General features: G+C 35.2%; 1 protein-coding gene across 1 annotated transcript; it reads left to right on the top strand.

Moving 5' to 3' along the window:
* Nucleotides 1–9,385: 9,385 nt before the first annotated feature.
* Nucleotides 9,386–13,608, top strand: agtr2 (angiotensin II receptor, type 2). The gene is made up of 2 exons (XM_052106541.1): nucleotides 9,386–9,601; nucleotides 11,549–13,608. Exon 2 carries the CDS (start codon nucleotides 11,596–11,598, stop codon nucleotides 12,694–12,696), a length of 1,101 nt encoding a protein of 366 aa, XP_051962501.1. The 5' UTR covers nucleotides 9,386–9,601; nucleotides 11,549–11,595; the 3' UTR covers nucleotides 12,697–13,608.
* Nucleotides 13,609–20,303: the final 6,695 nt, after the last annotated feature.

The raw sequence follows: 20,303 nt of genomic DNA, 5'->3' as shown, positions 1-20,303 counted from the left end.
GTCGCTGCATATATGTACAGGGCATAAGTTTTGAAATATGAACAGCAGAAAATGTATATACACACACACACATATACACATAGAGAGAAAGTGAATGCCTCATTGTGAAATGCCTAAGCCTCATAATGTAGTGGCAAGCAATGATTTGTAGCTGAGTTGCATGTTTTTTCGTATAATTTAATCTACAAATCATGTGTCAACCGTGTCCTTTGAATGTTATTGCAAACACTTTATATCAGAGACATGTTTATGATTCTTTATGATTCTTCTTATGATGGTAGAGATGCAAAAGCTGCATTTCTCCCATCCGTTTTCTTGAGAACGGGTGTGTTGCTGAACAGCAGATGTCAGCACAGAGTCATATCATCACCATAGTGCATAGTGCAGTCATCCTGTCTAATTTACCAGTCTCTGTCTCTGCAAGAGGAGAGCATACTTACGTGAAGTATCTTATGTTTCATCATCCTCACAACACTAAATGTGATGATGTGAACTCTGAACCATTTAGATCCCGCTTCTCTCTTTCTCTTTCCAGAAACAGCAATGTGAGATGTGTTTTCTGGTCATAAATTCTAATAAACTGAGTCTGTGATGTCCTCAGACATTCAGTTGAGGGTATCAGATATTAGAATAAACCTCTTAGATGACAATCGCTCCAAATTATGTTCCCCAACAGAGCAATACATCAATCCAAATACTGTGTTGGCTCAAATGCATCCTTAAAGGAATTGGTTAATAGCACACATGAGTTTCTTGTTTTTATGTTGGAACAGTATGCTCTTTTCTCAAATTGACTTGTAGCCAGGGTTTTCAACTGGGGTTCCATAGACCCCTGGGGGTCCAGGAAGGTACTGCAGGGGGTCTGTGGTCTAAAACAAGACATTTTGCCCAAAATGTTTTTTCTGTGTAAGGATCTGTGGAACTGGCTTCCTACAAATATAAAGACTTAACTAAATTGTCCACCTTCAAAAAACTAACAAAGGCCTGGATCATACAGCAGCAGTAGTCTGATCATGCCATATGAAATGTATAGCTGTGTGTATGTGAGGTGTGCATCTGTGTGAGTTCGAGTGAATGTGTTTATTTACTATACTAACTTTTATTGGTGCTAACTGGTTTCTGGACATTTTATTGTATTCACTGTAAATTTGTATTCCTTTATTATTTTAACGGTTAAAAGCCTTTCTAGGGACAGGTGTTGCGAATTATCCACGGCTATAAACACTGCGATACAGGCATCGGATTGTTCTTTATGTAATAATCTTGTTTTCTTTTTGTATCTGTCCCTATTCAAATAAACAACAATAAAAAAACATTTCAATATTATACATTGTAGAACAAAATATTGTTTGTTTCTTCTATACTGTAACTATATTTAATATGTGTGGTTGAAGAAGCAAGCTTATATTCCATCCTTGGATTATTCAGTCGTTTCTATAGAGGATAAAATCACCATAAACAAATTTAAATCTCTCTCTTTCTATCTTGACCAATACAGCGGTGAGATTAATCCAAGATATGGGAAATGGTGAAAAGGTAGGCGAATCAATTGTTGTGCTAGGTAAATACTAGTATAGCATAACGTAATAAGGTTTGTTGATGTATTAATGGTAGAATAGATGTTGTATGCCATTTTATATTAGTGGGTGGCAGAGTTCACTGCAAGTCTGGGTGGAGGGTCCCTGGGTCGGTAAAGACTTATAGAGGTAAAGTCATAATAGCGGCTTTGGCTTGATAAACATATGTGACATGTTAAGCGCCTCTTTGTGTAATAAAGCAGTTATGCACAATGCCACAAAACTTTAATAAACAATTCTCACTTTTGTAGATTTAGAGCCATTCTCATTCTGAGAAGCCACCGGTTGGACCAATGAACTGTCAGATAAGTTATTTTTGAGGAAGGCTAATCAGAATGTTTTTTTCAGCTATATTTAATTTTCTCAATGTGGATTGTGTTAGATCATGTCAAATTACTTACTGTCATATTGCTGTATACACAAGTGTAGTAATGAGTGAAAATCTTTCTTACATGCAAGTTGCACCACAATAAGTAATTCCACAACAATGTTAGTGTAGTATCTGTATCATTACATTTTGATTATCAATGTTTTTTGTTTGTGTCCACAACGTAAACACAACACACATACTCTTTCACTCCTCACACAGAAAAGTCTATTATTAGTGTGTTGAGGCTGAGCCCTTGGGATGGTGGTTTGTGAATGTACATCTCATATTCTCTCTGTACATTCAGGCTTGTTCCTAATTTATCCCTTCAGACTCTCCCCCAAACCAGCATCCTGTCCCCTCTGTGACCCTTCCTCTTCCTCCCTTCTCCCTCTTCCTCTCTTTCTCTGAGATCTTCTGTCAGTCACTGGGGAGAACTGCTGATGCTCTTAGACAGGGAACAGAATGTGTTCAAGACTTTGTTCATTCTTTTTCCCCCTTTCTTACATTTTAAGGCATAGATTTTTATTTTTTTCATGTCACACACTCCGGGTTGGGAGGGTTACTTTTTAAATGTATTCCACTACAGATTACAGAATGCATGCTATAAAATGTCATTTGTAGCATATTCCGTTAGATTACTCAAGGTCAGTAATGTAGTCTAAATACTTTGGATTACTTCTTCAACACTGGTAGTTTTTTTTTATTCTTTTGACTATAAACACTGCCAATAAAGTATGACAAAATACACATGTTAAAAATACATTCTCTGAAAAACCTCAATATCTTATGTAGTGTTGTTTCTAAAACAAGATAAACATTTTTTATCTTGTTTTAATGATTTTTATCTTGTTTTAATGAATGGAAAATAATACAAAAATGATTATCAAGAATATGATTTTTGGCCTAATATCAAATGTCTTACTAGAAAAAAAGAAATTATGATCCAACATGAATTTTCTGGTTACATGTTCATGTAAAATGGCTAGAAATAGCATTTTAGCTTAGTATAAAGCTAACAATTTAATATAAACTGCTCTAAACTTCAAATTTACTTCTCTGTCTACTCGTATGAATGTAACACTTCCTAAGAAAGGGTTTCACTGCCGTTCAAATGCACTTTGGATCGCATCATTTATATTTATAAATGTTTTCCGTCTGAAAGGACTAAATATTAACTGAAACAAATGACAATAAAATGCAAAGTAATCTCTTCAGTAATAAAAATACTTTTGAATGTAACTGTATTCTAATTACCAATGATTTAAATTGTAACTGTAGTGGAATACAGTTACTTATATTTTGTATTATAAATATGTAATTCCGTTACACATACTGTCTCATTCTGCATGATTAAACAAAAAGGATGACCATATACTAGTCACGAATATCATCATAACCTTCCTGTGTTAACAGAACTTGTGTGTAAAGATAACATTAAGAATAGTTCCCATGAATATAGACATTAGATTGTCCGTCAGGGAGAAGAAATACTGTTTGGGGTTTTATGTCTCTATCTTGTATCTCTATCATGATCTAATTTTGCTTAACAAAGAATACATTTAATTATTTCTTCAGACATCATTTTAGAGTTGTAACTGCAGTCATTCAATTAAATGTAGATTGACTTTTGTTATTAGTCTTCAGTATGTTTAAGTGCAAAAATATTGAAAGGATTCACTGTATATATGATGATTTTTCATGAGCCTAATTGAGGTCATGTTAAACTTGTACAATTGTTCTTTGAATAACAGCAAGTGTGTTTATATGTACACCAATTCGCCGATAAATACCAAAAAATGCTCTGGTTGCAATCAGTCTCAACGAGCACCTCTAATAAAAAATTTAAAAATAGCGCTCATGCCCATCAGAGAGAGAGAGATATGTCACTCATCTTTTCATGTGCTTGTGGAAACATTTGCAATGAAAGAAGTACACAATACAACACAATGCACAGTATCAAACAAACACGGAAGTGACTAGAAATAATCCACTTGCTGTAAACTTCAGTTTCAATGAGGAAGCAAAGATTTGAGCATCTAGAGAGCACATGAGATGTTGTCTAAACCCTGAAGAAGAAAATTCGGACGAAATGGAGCTGTGCTTCGGTTTACATGCCCGCAATGACGTGCACATAAGAGGTGGAGCGTCAAGTGCAATCTACTAATTGATTGCCGTGATTGTAAAGGGCTTCAGAGAACGTCACTCCTGGGAGGAGCTTTCCCATAGCATCAGCAACTGACGCAGCGTCGAGGTGACTGATTTGAAAGCATATCAAAACCTCTGACAACCCAAGAAATTCGCTTTTACGTGAGATTTAAAATCATCAGGTTATTCTTCGCTTTTGACATCAAAATGTAACAGGCTTGCGCACAACACTTGCGCAATTGGATAGGCTGTAAAGAACACAGATAAAGGTGTTTACATGCACCGAGAAATCTGGGTAATGAGCTAAAATAACATGTGCCAATTGGTTTCTGCTTTAACAGGTTATGACCATACCCTGATAAAGGACAGCTGTTTAATGTATTAATATGACCACAAAATGTGTCAGCTTATTAAGCATCATCTGTGTAAGATTGTGCATGTAAATACACTCAATATGTAGGTAGTTCCTACATACTGCAGACAAACATAAGGTTTGTCTAAATTTCTAAGTTTAATTTTGTCGCTGAGTATTATATAATCTCTATGAATACTTTTATTGATCAATTTATTTTGACTAATCATGATTTGGTTTTTATAAAGCAGATTGAAATACAGTGCCCATTCTAGTGAGACGGATGCTTTTTTTTTTCAGATTTAATCTTTATAGTGTTGTTCAGTCTTGACGTCAATTTGTAGGTCAACCCAGACGGGCGATTAACTGTTTATGTGCTTCACAAATGATGTGGAATTCATCAGACAACTGTTTTAGTCCTTTAATCCAAACACTTTTAAAAACACGTTTAAGATATGAATGTATGTTGTAGAACAAAATAGGAAAGAATATTCAAGTAATGTTAACCACACATACCTTATTTTAATAATAAAATACCACTATCCTAAAAACCCACTCGAAATTCCAGAGGGAATCTATGGTTTAAAAAACATTGCATTTCTGATCTGGGTTTTACGCTTGCAAACTGAATAGCTTTATTAGGACAGTTAAACAAGTTTACATTGGTAAGTCATATGTCTAAGTAATGTTAATTTTAGGAGTGTTTAGGGGGGATTTCATGGTTACTGTGCTGAACTCTAGAACTGAGAATATTGCTTTTCTTGGCCTATTATCATGGGCTTGCCATCATTCTCTTATTATTTACTTTTCAGTTTTTGTATTTGATCTATTAGTACAAACATACCATTGTCATGCTCATAAAGCACATTGACACTTCATTGTTGGTGACCCCTTTAGAGAGAGAGACCTATATGATACTTTTTAAGTAGATTAAAATTAGTTTAGCATATTATTCTTTTAACTGAACATTTCCATGGAAAAATATGTCCTTCAGATCAAAGTGAAGTGCCCTCAGAAGTGATCTCCTTAGAGCATCTCTGAGAACCTCATATCTGCCATCAAGACCATCTACTCTGTTTTCCATTTGCCATTTGTGATTTTAATTACAAACATACTTAAAAACATTCCCATTATTTATAACCATCTTGTGCGTGTTGGTCAGTTAGAAAAAAGCCCTTAACAAATGTTGTTTTGAACTACCTTAAACTCCTAAGACCCAGCCATGATTGCTGTGTGCATTCATTTCCCATTATAATTTGTACAAGTAGCACCTGAGAACCATCCAAACAAAGCAATTTTGTTGAACAGCAAATACCAAGCTATAGAATATCAGCTTTGTGTATTAAATTTTTATAAAAATGTTTTCTCTAATTTGGCAAAACATCTTAATGTTCTCAAATTCATACATGCATTATCAAACAAACAAAGTATTCGCCAATGCTGCAGCATTTGTATTTGTATATCAGAAATGTACTTTATTCATTCTAAAACAAAGTAGTGGTCAACATAGCCCACTGATTGCCAACCATGTCGATTAGTGCAAAATGTTATTTGCAGCCTGGAACTGAAGTTGTGACCTTAAGTCAAGAGTGAATGGACTTGTCTGCAAAGGAAAGCTATAGGCAGCTATATTGCTTCCTTGCTGCCTATCAGTTAATGGCTTAACCTACAGTGTTTTGTATGAATGCACTTTTCCCAGAACAGTTTGGCACATTATTTGTTTATTTTCATTACATTATAAATAAATTAGAAATGATTTTAAATTAAGTCTCAATTTGTGATTAACAGTGTTCTGCTTTGTGATAAATTACGCAATTTTCAAATTGGCACATCAGATGAAACTAGAGATGTTACCCTTTTGACAGGTTTTAATGTAAAAACGTAATGAGATTTCTTACCAGATGCACGTTTGTTTGTTCTGCTCACATAGAAGCATTTTACTGAAATCGTATTTTTTCATTATGTTATGATCTCATCCTTTGATCATTTAACACATAAAGGACCTCTTTCAAAACCCAATCACAAAAATAAAGTACTTTGCATATTTTGTAAGTCAGAATTTTACCACAGAAGAATCATTACCAGAAAATTTGAATGACGTATCATTACTTGGGCAGTGCCAGTGCTACAATCAGAACAAGACATTGGTCGTTTTCAGAATGCAATTCTACCATATTACTCTTCCAAATTCTGTTATACATGAAAGAAGCAGTAAGAGTAGTGTGGTAGTATGCCATTCCGAAAATGATCAACATCTGCAGCGCTTTTCATGTGGAGTTCAAAGCGGCGCTTGACACCCTGATGTGAATTCCTTATCCAAAGTGGATAGCTACAGCCAGCCAGCCAAATAATTTTGTAGAGGATGAGGATTTAAGGGATTTAATGCACATCGCAATGAATACGAAACCTATGGGGACTAGTTCATTCAATTAGTCATCCTCCCACTTCGACTTTGGGAAACAGTTAATGTTACTTGGCTTTCATTGGTGCTATTTTAGTAAATTTCTATCTCTATACTGTTAAAGGTTTTGTTCGGAAAAGGCTAAAAAGCATTATTGTTAAATTTTCTTTTCTTTTCTTTCCTAAGGATATAAATGCAATTTGAAAGGAAAGAAGAATTTAGAAAGACAAATTTCAGCACTTTAAATATCTGCGGAAAAATTATGCATTTAATAATTTTAAGCACTCTACAAACACATCAGAGGTTTTAAACACTTGCTCTTAGTCTTTGCTTTTTTAAAAAAATCTTTCTTTCTTTCTTTTTTATCCTACCCTCAGTTTTCAGTGTTCAAGTGAATTTATCTTATATTTCTTACACCATTTTAGAAAATGTTATGATTACATAATGAAGATTTGTTAACACACTCTTTCCCTTGATGGATGCCAAAAGGAAGTTTTTGAGAAGAGGGGGAATATTTCAGTGAGAGAAGATGGATATGGATCTCGGTAATTAAGCGTCCTCTCTGAGGTCAGACACACTGGATGTCAAACAAACACAGGAAGAACATTTATACACCATTAAGCAAACCATCACGCATTCTGAACTATGGTGGTTTGGTGATATATAATTGAGACCATGCATGAATGAAGTCATAAAATAGTACTACTGCTGCTGTGTGTCATTATACTGAAGAAGTCTAATAGGCCATAGAGCATCATTCCAAAGTGTCTGTCTTAAAATACAATTTTCATCTGTGATGTCAGATATTACTTCAATTGTAATTGTAATTTTTTGGAAGTAAATTGGTTGGACTAGTTTGTAAACACACACATGCAAGCTGTCTGTGTTATTTCATCAGTAATTATCCAAACATTCTGTTATCTTAGCACTCCTCATTTGAGACATCATTATCTGCCTTGTTATGAGATTATGACACAGCTGCCTGTGACCCCTGAGGGGTCTCTCGCTGGGTCATCATTGCCATGGTAACTAAAGAGTGAATGGGGAGCTGCTGATGTCTCTCATTTTCCTGTGTTTTAAGAATCTGGTTTCATGCTCTGGGTAAAAGTGTCTCTTAAACCCATACGAGACATTTTGAAGAATGTTGACGCTGCTCTTTTTTCATACAATGAAATTGAATAGGGTTATCATTTGCTAACATTCTGCCGAACATCTCCATTTGTGTTCAGAAAATCATAAGGTTTGGAACAACATGAGGGTGAACAAATAAAAGACTTGAGAAAGGTTGTATTTATTTTTTAGTGAACTGTCCCTTTAATGCTGATACAGAACAAGATTCAAACCCAACATTTTAGTGGCAGAATCCAAAACTCTTGTGAGACAAAGAACCAATAATTTCATAAATAGTAATTAGGGTTGCAAATTTTAAGAAACAATCAACAATCTTTAACGTTAAAGGTGCTGTAAGCTATTTTTTTAATGGAAAGGTATGCAAAACATATTCATACTCCAAGAAAGATATTAATGAAATAAGTTTCGTAAGAAATCTCACTTTTCTATGTGACAGCTAGACTATAAACAGCAAACAAGAATGTGATCGAGGGCCGCGGACAATGACGCTTTCGACCTGTCAATCATTTTGCACGTTCTCATTAGTATTGTAGTTGCAGCGAATTATTGAGGCTTACTGCCATTTTTCAGCCATGTAGTTCATAACAGTTGTCTGTTGAGGGCACTATTTTGCTGCTGTTGTTTTAGACAACCATTTCTGCACTATGTTGTCTCAAAAAAGCTAATTTGGTACCTTTGGTGTGCTGGGTTTTGGAAAGATGGGACATGGCTATTCAACAGCTCAGTCTCGTGGAAGTAGAACAGCTGAAATTTCTCACAGCAACTTTAATTTATAAAAATCGATAAATCATTAACAGAAACAGGTGAACAGCTTAATCAAAAAACTACAAAAAATTCTTCAATCAAGCTTTATTTATACTTACTGTAGAAGGAAACATGAAAACAAACAGTACGTGCACACGAGTATGTGCATTTCGCATACTGTTTAAATTTCATTTAAATTGTAAAAATGTAAATAAATACACTTATGAAATGTGAGTATTGATATTTTCCTCTTATACTTTATACAGATGATAGGCAACAGAGAGACCAATACTTGTTATGTAGTACTTTAACACACTATCACATTTGCAGTATGCAGTAAACGTAATGTTTATTTCTAGAGAAATAAAGTGAATTAAGTGAAGGATGCATCTTTGTGCTTTTATTTCTCTGTTGCTGACAGGACGTGCAAGTAGCACGCAAGTTGTAATGCAAAAATGTTTCCCTATTACTCTCTCTCTCTTTCTTTAACTTGTTTGCTTCTTGCTCTGTTTACACAGAACTGCTTAACCAAATACGTGGACAGATGCTTTTAACACAAACAAAGGCATTTCTGAAAAGGAAGAGAACATCCCCTGCCATCCCGCCACCCCCATCAACATCCTTCTCCACCCTCCTTTTCCCAGTGGACAACTGTGGACAAAATTTTTTTAACAAATCCTACATATGGTTGGCTGTTTACTCCCTCATATACTTACACATGCAGAGAAAAGTCTCCACTTCCAAAATGAACAAGTCCGCTGGGGGCAAAACAAAGAGAATGCATCTTGCTTTGGCTCATTCATCAGCGTGAAATGCGTGCCAGTTTTTTAACAACTCAGAGGGACAGAAGACTTCTCTAACTTTGCACCGGAAACTTAAAGGTATGGTGAAATGACAGAGTCAGTGTTTAAGTGTGCTGTGCTGAATTTTTCTAAGCTTTGAACATTGCTTTTGCAAGATGATTTTATTTAATAATGAACTGCTTCTTAAGATCCAGAATGTAAAACCACATGTTACTAGGTGTTCGGTATAGCAGACATTATAAATACACGATAATTCATTTAAAAATTATAGTAACACAGGTTAAAAACAATATTAAAAACATAAATACAAGTTGATGAGGGCAATGATAAGTATTAGTCTTCTTACATGTTCTGCACTGTGACTCCAGAAGTCACTGCATTTTGTTTTCTCAGCTACCACGTTGGAGTGAAATGACAATAAACTTCTTGACTTTTAACTTTTGAAATTATACAAGGAACAAATTTTACAAAGTTCAAAAGGCCACTGAACACTAAAAACCATTAATATGTTAACTGAAGCTTAAGACATAATTGTTTTACTGTTGTTCCGTGGCTATAGGACATGTAACATGGGACTGGTTTTCTCAGGAAATGTCGTACTTTGTTTTAACGCTTCCCTAGACGAGACTGCGGTTATAAAAACAAATACTTTTAATTTCATGATTTTCTTGGATTGATAAATGCAATCTTTACCAATGACATAAACAGAAATTACATGTCTAGAGTCAGGCATAGCATTCTAATTAAGAACATGTGCTACATTTGAAACATGACAGGGATTATTTTTACCTGCTGTGAATATACTTTAGGGCTCAGAGTGTATAATGTTAATCTTCATAAACTGATTTTCATGACAGCGCTGAGCATATATGAATGATGAGAAACTCATTATATTCTAATTTAGGCAGAGTAACCAGATTCCTGAGGATATTTCATGTAGTTAAACTGTACTTGTTTGACAGATATTTTAAATATAATAATTATTTATTTAGATATTAAATGTAAATCTACCCACTGTAAATGACAAATATTAAACAGCCTAAAAAAAACTACATTACCTTTTTACTAAAAACTTTAACTGCTTGCTAGGTGAACAGTTCATCAGAGGATTTTATCTAATTTTCAAGTCTGACTGTGATATCAGTTTTTCAGGACCTGTGGCTGTAAGTTTGTTTTATGTTGTGCAATATTGCATACAGTGCCTAGTCTCAATAGAAAATATGAACAAAAAGTTTGGGCACCTGATTTGAGTTATATAGACTTTATGGGGAAGTGTGATTAAAACCTCCCTCCTACACCCCCAACCTCCGCAGCCGATATTCCAGCCAGTCAAATACCTTCATATGCCCCACGCCTGCTAACAGTAACCAGATGTATTGTGGAGTGCAGCCTACTGAGGGCTATAAACCACATCTGCAGTGGACCCAAATTCAACAGTCACACACTCACACGTGCTTAGAGGCATGTTTCATTTCTTACATTTCTCTCTCTCTCTCACACACACACATATTTTCTTTCTCACACTGATAAGTTGTAGAGGATGCAGCATCCAGTCCCCGTGGACAGTCCACGGTCAGTATGCGGTGGGATTTTGTTCTCTACAGCTCTAATAACATAATGCAGAATATTATAAACATATGGGATAGCATAGTCACACACTCTTTTGAACACTTTTTCATGTGTCTCAGCTCATTCTAAGAGAACAATGTTTTTCTGCCTTGTAAATAAATAATTTTTATTTATTTTGGCAAACTTGAAAGTTCAGACTATGATATACTGTACAGCTGTTTTATGGTTTTTACTTTTGGACTAAGAGTTCACAAATTTCACAACCTTGTATTTTCCTGTTTTAGGGCACAGGATATCAATAAGGTTTAGTGAAGGTTTAAGATAAATAGAATATGATGGATTATTTTACATTTTATCAGAAGGCTACAAATAACACATTTCATCATCAGCCTGAGAATGTGTTTTATCACTCTATAATGTTCTCTCTCTCTCTCTCTCTCTGTTATTCCATTTTAGAACTTGAGAACGTTCCTGTAAGGGTCTACATTATCAGAACTTACACCATGGAAACAGACTCCACCCACAACCTGACCACACCAAATGTGTCATTGTTGCATCATAATATCATAAATTCATCATGTGACTACATGTCCCCCTCAACCTACCATTACCAAAAGAAAGTGATCCCCACCTTCTACAGCCTCATCTTTTTGTTGGGTTTTTTTGGCAACATGCTAGTAGTGTTTGTTTTGTATCACAGATCAGGGCGAAGGACTGTAGCTAACACATATCTGGTGAATTTAGCAATGTCTGACTTGCTCTTCCTGAGCTCTTTGCCATTCTGGGCTGTGTACTACTCTCTGGATTATAATTGGATTTTTGGGAAGGTTATGTGTAAACTGTGCGGGTCTCTGCTAACCATAAATGTCTACGCTAGTATATTTTTCATCACTTGTATGAGCGTGGATCGATATCACGCTATCGTCTACCCTCTACACTCCCAGAGCAGTAGGAGTGTGAATCGGGCCAGGTGTGTTAGCTGCATCATTTGGGTCGTGGCGGCTCTAACCACGCTGCCCACAGTTGTGTTCCGTGACATACACACTTTCCCCATAAACAACGTGACAGCTTGTGTCATATATTACCCCAGTGAGCATTGGCAAACCGGGTTAACTCTTGCGAAGAACATCCTCGGATTCTTCCTGCCGTTCGTTGTCATAGCAACCTGCTACAGCCGAATCACAGTACACCTGATGGCCGCTCCCAACTACCTGGAGCAAGACTCTGCCCGATTGGTCCATGTCTTGCGTATGGTGGTCGCCGTGGTATTGGCATTTTTCTTTTGCTGGTTCCCATTTCATGTGCTGACATTCATGGGAGCTGTAGGAGAGCTGAGTGTGGAGTGGGATTGCTGGGTGCTCCAAGCAATCAATAATCTACTGCCGTTCTTCCTCTGCCTCGGCTTTTCCAACTCTGCTATCAACCCTTTCCTGTACTGTTTTGTCGGAAATCACTTCCGGGAGAGGCTTTGGCAAATTTATGGAGAGATGCTGACGCAGAAAAGAGATTCTATTAGTACAAGACTGTCTTCTTTCTCCCGGAAACTGAGTGACCTGAAAGAGACTGTGCCTATGGAGATTCTTGAGCAGCAAAGTGCCCCCTAGTGCAGGGGAGACTAATGTGAAACTATAACCTTTATATACTGTAATTACAAAAAAGTGGACAATGTCAGTGACAGTCATTGCCCTAAATGTTGTTCTATGACCTGCTATTGGTGCAGGATGATCAGAGCAGATAGATCACATCTAGTATTCCATAGAGTTTGTTACTGGTTGTGATTAAGGTAGATTCACTGTGCCTCTAAAATGTTGGGTTTCAATCTTGTTCTCTACCAATGTTAACGGAATAGTTCACCCAAAAATAAGATTACCTCTCATGTAGTTCCAAACTCACATGACTTTCTGTTTTCATCTGTTTTCAACACATCTGTTTCATCTGTTTTTTTTAGATGTTAGGCAGAATGACAGCCTCAGTCACCATTTACTTCCATTGGGGGTAAAATGGAGGCTGTCATTCTTCCTAATATAACCTTTTATTTCCACGGAAGACAGAAAGTCATATAAGTTTGGAATAACATAAGGGTGAGTAAATGGTGATAATTGTCATTATTTGGGTTAACTATCCCTTTAAGTTTTGCTTTATTTCTTTTCAAACTGTGCTGTGATTAGCAGTGGTATCAACAACAGTTAATTGCATAATAATATTCTAAATTTGAAGTTGCATATTTTTGAGTTGATCAGACTCTCTCCAGCGTGAGGAATTGTGGTTTTGCTTTTTGATTGTCTTGCAGAAAAATATATATTTTTTGAGTACAGACAGTTATAATGTCAGAGTTATTGTTTCATCAATATTGCTAATATGACCAGAATGTCATATATGTAAAATCATCTAAATTGCTGAAGTCTGCCAGAAAGTTGCCAAAAATGCTATATATAAAATATCACACAAACTGTTAAAATAATAAAATCATTATAAATGACATTATAACTACAATGGAGTTTTGTAAATAAATCGTGTTGACATATATATGATGTCAGTCTGTTTTATTCTGTGATTTGCCTTATATGACAAGTGAAAGACACATTTGGCAACTGTGATCATTGTGAAGCTGTGATCATTTGCAAAAACTGATTACAAATTTCTACATAGCAGTGTTTCCCAACCCCAATTCTGGATTAGGAAGACTTCCAAAATGCATACTGTTGGGAGGCCTCCAAGAACAGCATTGGGAAACACTGCTCTAGAGAAACAGCTGTTTTCAGGGGTTGTTCTAAAATGCTGTTTAGTGTTATACTGTGTGTGTGTGTGTGTGTGTGTGTGTGTGTGTGTGTATATATATATATATATATATATATATATATATATATATATATATATATATAAATCTCTTAAAGCATATTCTAGGAATATGATGAAACTAAGGGCCATATATTCTGGTTATTATGATTGACAAAGTGACTTACAATTCAATTCAATACAGTGCTTTTAACAATAAAGATTGTCTAAAGGCAGCTTTGCAGGGTATGAGGCCTGATAAGCAGTTGATTTATCAGAATATTTTCCTAATGCTTTCAGAGTCTTTAAATGCTATCTGTAAAACTAAAGGCTCCGATCCAGCAACTCAACCATATAGACCTGATTGTTGTACTGCATTCAAGAAGGTTTCAACACTTTGATTGAGCAATAAGGCACGAGAGGCAATGCTATATTGTGAAAATAGTCGTGGATAAAGAGGCATTGTTAGGCATGACGCGAAGCAGAGTTCTTGCAACCTATTCGGCCGTATTGACAACATGAAACAGCCTTGAGTGCCTTATTGTATTTCTAAATGGTTAGTACATAATAAAAATAGTGAGAACACAAATGTTTATTAAACTTAAAAATTTTAAGTAAACTCATTAAATGCCTTCTTCCATTAGAAGATACAGTATAGGGCCATATTTCAATAGTGCTGTCATTAAGCATAAGTCATACATGCAAAATCAATGACCATGGTCATTTTCATGCAAGGTGCAAATGGTTGAGGTTCTTTTCTGGCACCATCTGCTTCCTATATGTAGTCCATTCCCTCAAGCACCAGTGATATAAATAATACTGACTTGCAACAAATACATAAGAACTTGGTAGTGTAAATCTAGTGGACGGTATGCAAAAAATAAGAATAGAAATATGGACCTAAGTTCTTTTGTGCATTAACTGACATGGACAAGTTCCTTTTACATGCAAGGAAAATGAGGTTCTCGTCAGGATTTGGATTAATGTTCCATTAAATTATAATGTAAGTATTAATAATAATTTGTATTTACTGAGAAACACATCATGGCTAGTAACAGTGATTGTATCGGAATGCATTTCACTTGTTAAACAAAGTTATTTTACAAAATCCAAATATTTTACATTCTCCAACTTCTTCCATCGGCCCCTTTTGCAATGTCTTAAAATTCATGACAACTGTTGAAATAATAGAAGTACAAATCTTAAATACAATATAAATATAAATATAATAATAATAAATGAAAAATAACCATGACCTAAAGATAATTTGCGGCACTTCATTAACATACAATACACCCACGGATTGCGTGCAAACACCCACGAAAATTAAGCTAAGAATTAGCAATCTCACAAAAATTGGATAAGAATTTGCACATAGTTATAGAGCCCATAGTTAGTAAATAGTAAACAGAACATCATTCAATAGTGTATCTATAGCTGAATGCAGTCCTACCCCAAACCACACAATCTTAATTTCTGCATAGTGTCATTAAATGTATTGCAACTCACTTTGGATAAAAAAAGCATCCGCTAAATGGCAACTTAAATGCTTAATAAAAAGCATCAACTAAGAGCATATGCATTGAGCATCAATTCATCATCATCACACTGGTGAATCTGGTTTCAGTCCAAAATGCTCAGATTAACTAAAGATTCAATAACTGTCAAAACATTAGAGAGATTGTGTTAATACAATGTGTACACAAAGTGTTTTATGTTTATGTGCACTTTTTCCAGGAGGCAGATGTAACTGCACATGTTAATGTAGAGTTGTGGAATACTCACCTTTCGTTTACTCCTACTGTTATCTTCTCTGTTCTGTCTTCACTGGTGACCTGACACAGGTAAACATTTTAAATTCTCTCTGAAGTAAGCAAGCACACATTTGTTCTCTCCAGATCTTGACTGGACATTCTCTGTACTCATGGCATCTCTCCTGTCTGTTCTAATAGATGCTGTCTCTTTAGAACACCTAATCTCCATAGCAACTGCTCAGATTGCTGGAGACAAGTGACAGAATAGTGAAACCAGACTGCAATTGAACCTGAACTCTCTAAGCAGGTTCTTGGCCAAGTTCATTTGTGAAGGCAAAGAGAGAAAGTAAACACTACTACAGATAAACTGACAAATGTATTGACCCCCTTCTGGGTATGAAAATCAAAATAAATAAATAAAAATAAGCTCTGATCGGATCAGTTTTGTACAAATGATCTTTTAATTCCTGTGTTATAACACTGGCTAAATATGCACTGTTGTTGCCAAATATTGGTTATAATATCTACCATTGCATTGCTATCTTTAACCCTGAGTCTAGAATGTCTGATTTCTGAAGTATGTGTTCTAGATATACTTCCCAAAGTGTTTGGCCCTCTTCAATATCAAGAATGATGGCCAAATAAATTTGCCATTCACTTTTGATTTCCAAAAAATAGTTTTCTGCTGGGACAACATGTAGGGGATTATTGTTGGTCTAACATGCATTTTTATTTAGATGCAAAGCAATTCACATTTAGTAGTATATAGACCTCAAAAAACCCATATGCTGGAAAAGATGTAACTGCATTTGTATACAACTTCCTATGTAAATCAGAGTCAGGTTTTGCCCCTCTATTCCCAGTTCTGGTATTGCAGACATAAAAAAAGTATCTGATTGGCTCTTTTACCTGTAAGAAGGGACTTCCTTTTCTACACACTCCTTATTGGCCATTCCGATTTCTCCAATTTATTTACATACAAGTTTACCATCTTAGGCTAAATAGTCTCTGGTTCTTATTCTCTTTCCAATTCACCCCTGTCATCATCTCTTCAAATTACCACACCTATTGTTACAACCCTTGCTCAAGGGAAGCATGACTTCAAGCAATGTAGATGTCAACTTTTAGTATGTTGAAAGATCTATGATACACTAAAAAGGCTAAAAATCTTTGGTCTTTGAACAAATATCTTGCATTAAGAAGCAGCTGTTCTTGGGAATCTGGGAAAACCTGCTTGCAGCATCTAATGATCTATGATCGTTTCTGTTTCTAACAGTTTTGCAATATTTCTTCTGACATGGGTAGTACATATTTCTCACGGTTTACTGATTGATGCAATTTCATAAGGTCCTAACATTTCCTGTCAGGGGGCTACTGGCGCCATTGCTGCACGTCCTCAACAATGTCTTTATCTATCATTCTTATATGCTTGTCATTTGCTCCATCATACAAATTATTTAAAGTACTTTCAACAAGAAAATAAGAGCAGGTCAGTTCCTGTCAAAGAAACAATTAAACATACTCTACCAGTCAAATGTTTTGAAACACTTGACTGAAATGTTTCTTATATGATCTTAAAATCTTTTGATCTAAAGGCATATGCTTAAATGTTTGAAATTAGTTTGTAGACAAATATATATTTGTGCCACCATATTAATTTATTTCATTATAAAACTAAAATTTTTATACATTTTTTTATTTTTTTTAAATGATGACTTGGACCAAATAATAAAGAAAAGCAGCCAATAATTGCCCAACGTATATGGGAACTCCTTCAATGCTGTTTAAAAAGCATCACTGGGTGATTCCTCAAGAAGTTGGTTGAGAACATGTCAAGAGTACATGTCTGCAAATTCTAGGCAAAGGGTGAGTATTTTGAAGATGCTAAAATATAACACAGTTTTGATTTATTTTGGATTTTAGTTTAGCCACAACATAATTCCCATAGTTCCATTTATGTTATTCCATAGCTTTGATGACTTTACTATTATTCTAAAATGTGACAAAAACACAAAACTTTTGACCGGTAGTGTATTTTTAAATCTCTTTTACTTACATCAACTTCAGACCATTTATCTCTTTTAGTTTCTTCATAATTACAAAAGCTTGAAAAGCATGAAAACTAATATGCATACATTTTTTATTTAATAGAAGATCTCATACTTGAAAAATTGGACTTGGCTGCATCTGCAGGCTGTAACCCTGAAAACTGCTGAGTCATTTATAAGGTAATGACAAAAGTATGAGCGTACAATTAGAGGCTGTTTTTAAACGGCATTAAAAATTAAAAGGAGAGATGACAATTATTGATGTCAAAAAGAGAAGCCAGGATGATTGTTACATAATAGTTAAGATTCTTGGTTGCTAATGCAAAGGATTTAGTTTCAGTTATAAGGGTGACCCAAACAGAGATTTACTGAGTTAACAGTTCTTCTCTATCACCATTGTGCCCTTAAGAACTGAACTCAAGATTACTTCACAAAGACTGAAACTACTATTTTAGCACACTTGAAGTTACTTTCAGTTTCAAATGTAACAGTGTTGTACAAACTGTAGGGCAGTCTATGTAAGACTCACTAAAGCATCATGGAAACAATCACCTATGGAAATATTGTTCTTTCAAATACAACGTCCCCACAATGTATCTAGACACACACACTGGTCACACTGGCACACAAATATTTATTGCATATATTGAAAACTTTGCCCTTATTTGCAAGATTTTTTAACTGTTTCCAAAGGTCATTTTTAGTGGATGTTTAAAGTTAGTTTACCTTAAGTTCACACAGGTGTCCTGGCAGAGAATTTCTCGTCTGCTAAGACACATTTCAAGAAACAAAAATGAGGACAATTTTTTAGGTTACAAACAGGTAATTACAAGGGTATTATGCTATAAATGTGGCTTATGAGGACATTTCTAGTGTCCCCATATTGAACATATTAAACAATGTTTTATTGAAAATGTAAAAATGCAGAAAGTTTTTTGTGAGGGTTAGGTTTAGGGGATAGAATCTATAGTTTGTACAGTGTAAAAATCATTATGTTTATGGAAAGTCCTCATAATGATAGGTAGACCAACGTGCGTGTGTGTTTTTCTTTGATAAAGCGCTAAAATATTTTGGATAATGTTTTAATGTTATATAAATTGTAATGTTTTTTTTTTTTATTATTAAATTCTCTGGACACCTTTAAGATCTCCTTTGAGCATATGACCTGTTTTACACATGGCTATATCACAGCATGCTCAGATTCACAAACAAATACGCTCCTATCAGAATCTTTACGATACAGAATGCTGATCTTCTTGTCTCATGATCAGCTGATACTGATCCCGATACGATCACCTTTTTCATCTTTTATCAGGATATCTGACATAACTGGCTATTTGTAAGCTTTCTGCACACTGTCACAATTCATTGAATTTCCCTTTTCCCAGTAATACACTTTGCACAGTTTTTGCTGATAAAAAGGCTTATTAGAAAAGCTTTTTAAAAAAAGCTTTTATGTAATTAAACATAAAAGCTTTGTTATTAAGCTTAATGTGACATTTTTGGTTATGAATTAATTATTTTTTTCATATTGGCCTAATTATTATTATTCCTAATATTAAATGTAACATTATATTTTATTATCTTAATATTGTACAGAAAATATTATATTTATAAATTCCTTCCCTGCCTTTTCATTTAGTTGGATGATTGTAATAATTGCTAAGTTTTCACTTGTTAAGGCTTGAACTTTAATGAGGGGAACATGTGCTCTCTCGTGAGGGAAAGAGATGAAAGGAAAGCGGAGAAAGAGCGCATGTTTCTGGACTCTACGTGTGCAACTATTGGAGACTATATGGAGATATTTAATAAATATTTTTGAATTACACCACATCTTGTTATTTTGCTTTATTACTGAGATGCCTATTCCCGGCGGAGTCTGAGAAGTTGCCGCCATGAACGATCATAAGGACCTTTTTTCGCAGCTCGCACTGTTCCCTCTTCCTTGTCGCGTGCGAAACGTCACATTAGCTGTAGCCTACAGTACACAAACATTTCAGATTCGCCATACTTGTCCTACTGCATCGTTCTTAACTGCTGAATCAAGTTTGTCTTTTAGAACACTGTCAGCATCCCCCCTCTCTACGATGCCATGACAGTGCTGCTCAAGTCTTAAAGGAGCCGCGCGTCTTTTGCGACATGAGCGATCGGTTTATGCGATCGTCCAAATTACCGATCACCGATCGAGTCATCGGTGGCCGATCAATCAGAACTGTCCATTCAACTTGAGCAATCATGAACAAACTTCTGAAGCGTTTATGTATTGCAAATGTGCCACAACAACGCTGTGCTGGGCTCTGAGTAGGCTAGTGCTTATTCACTTTCTTCTGCCATTGCACCAAACTCAAAGAATTCTTTACACTGTTGCATTCATTTAGAAATACAAATAATGTTACTAAGCGAACTAAAATAAATCCTACATATGTAAGGAATGGTTTGAGGTATTTCACCAAGAGTTTGACAACTGAAATACTTTTTGTCTTTACTGAACAATATGTTTATTGTTTTATTATTTAAAACAAACTTCTTTTTGTTGAATTTTTCATTATGTGTGTGTATGTGTGCATGTGTCTGGATCTATTAATTCTTACACTTACACTTCAACATTCAAAAATATTAACTAGCACGCACCCA

This window comes from Xyrauchen texanus, chromosome 3 (assembly GCF_025860055.1).
Source record: "Xyrauchen texanus isolate HMW12.3.18 chromosome 3, RBS_HiC_50CHRs, whole genome shotgun sequence".
In the NCBI taxonomy this organism is placed as follows: Eukaryota; Metazoa; Chordata; class Actinopteri; order Cypriniformes; family Catostomidae; genus Xyrauchen; species Xyrauchen texanus.
The sequence above is the reverse complement of the archived record's forward strand: the minus strand, read 5'-3'. Positions and strand labels throughout refer to the sequence as shown.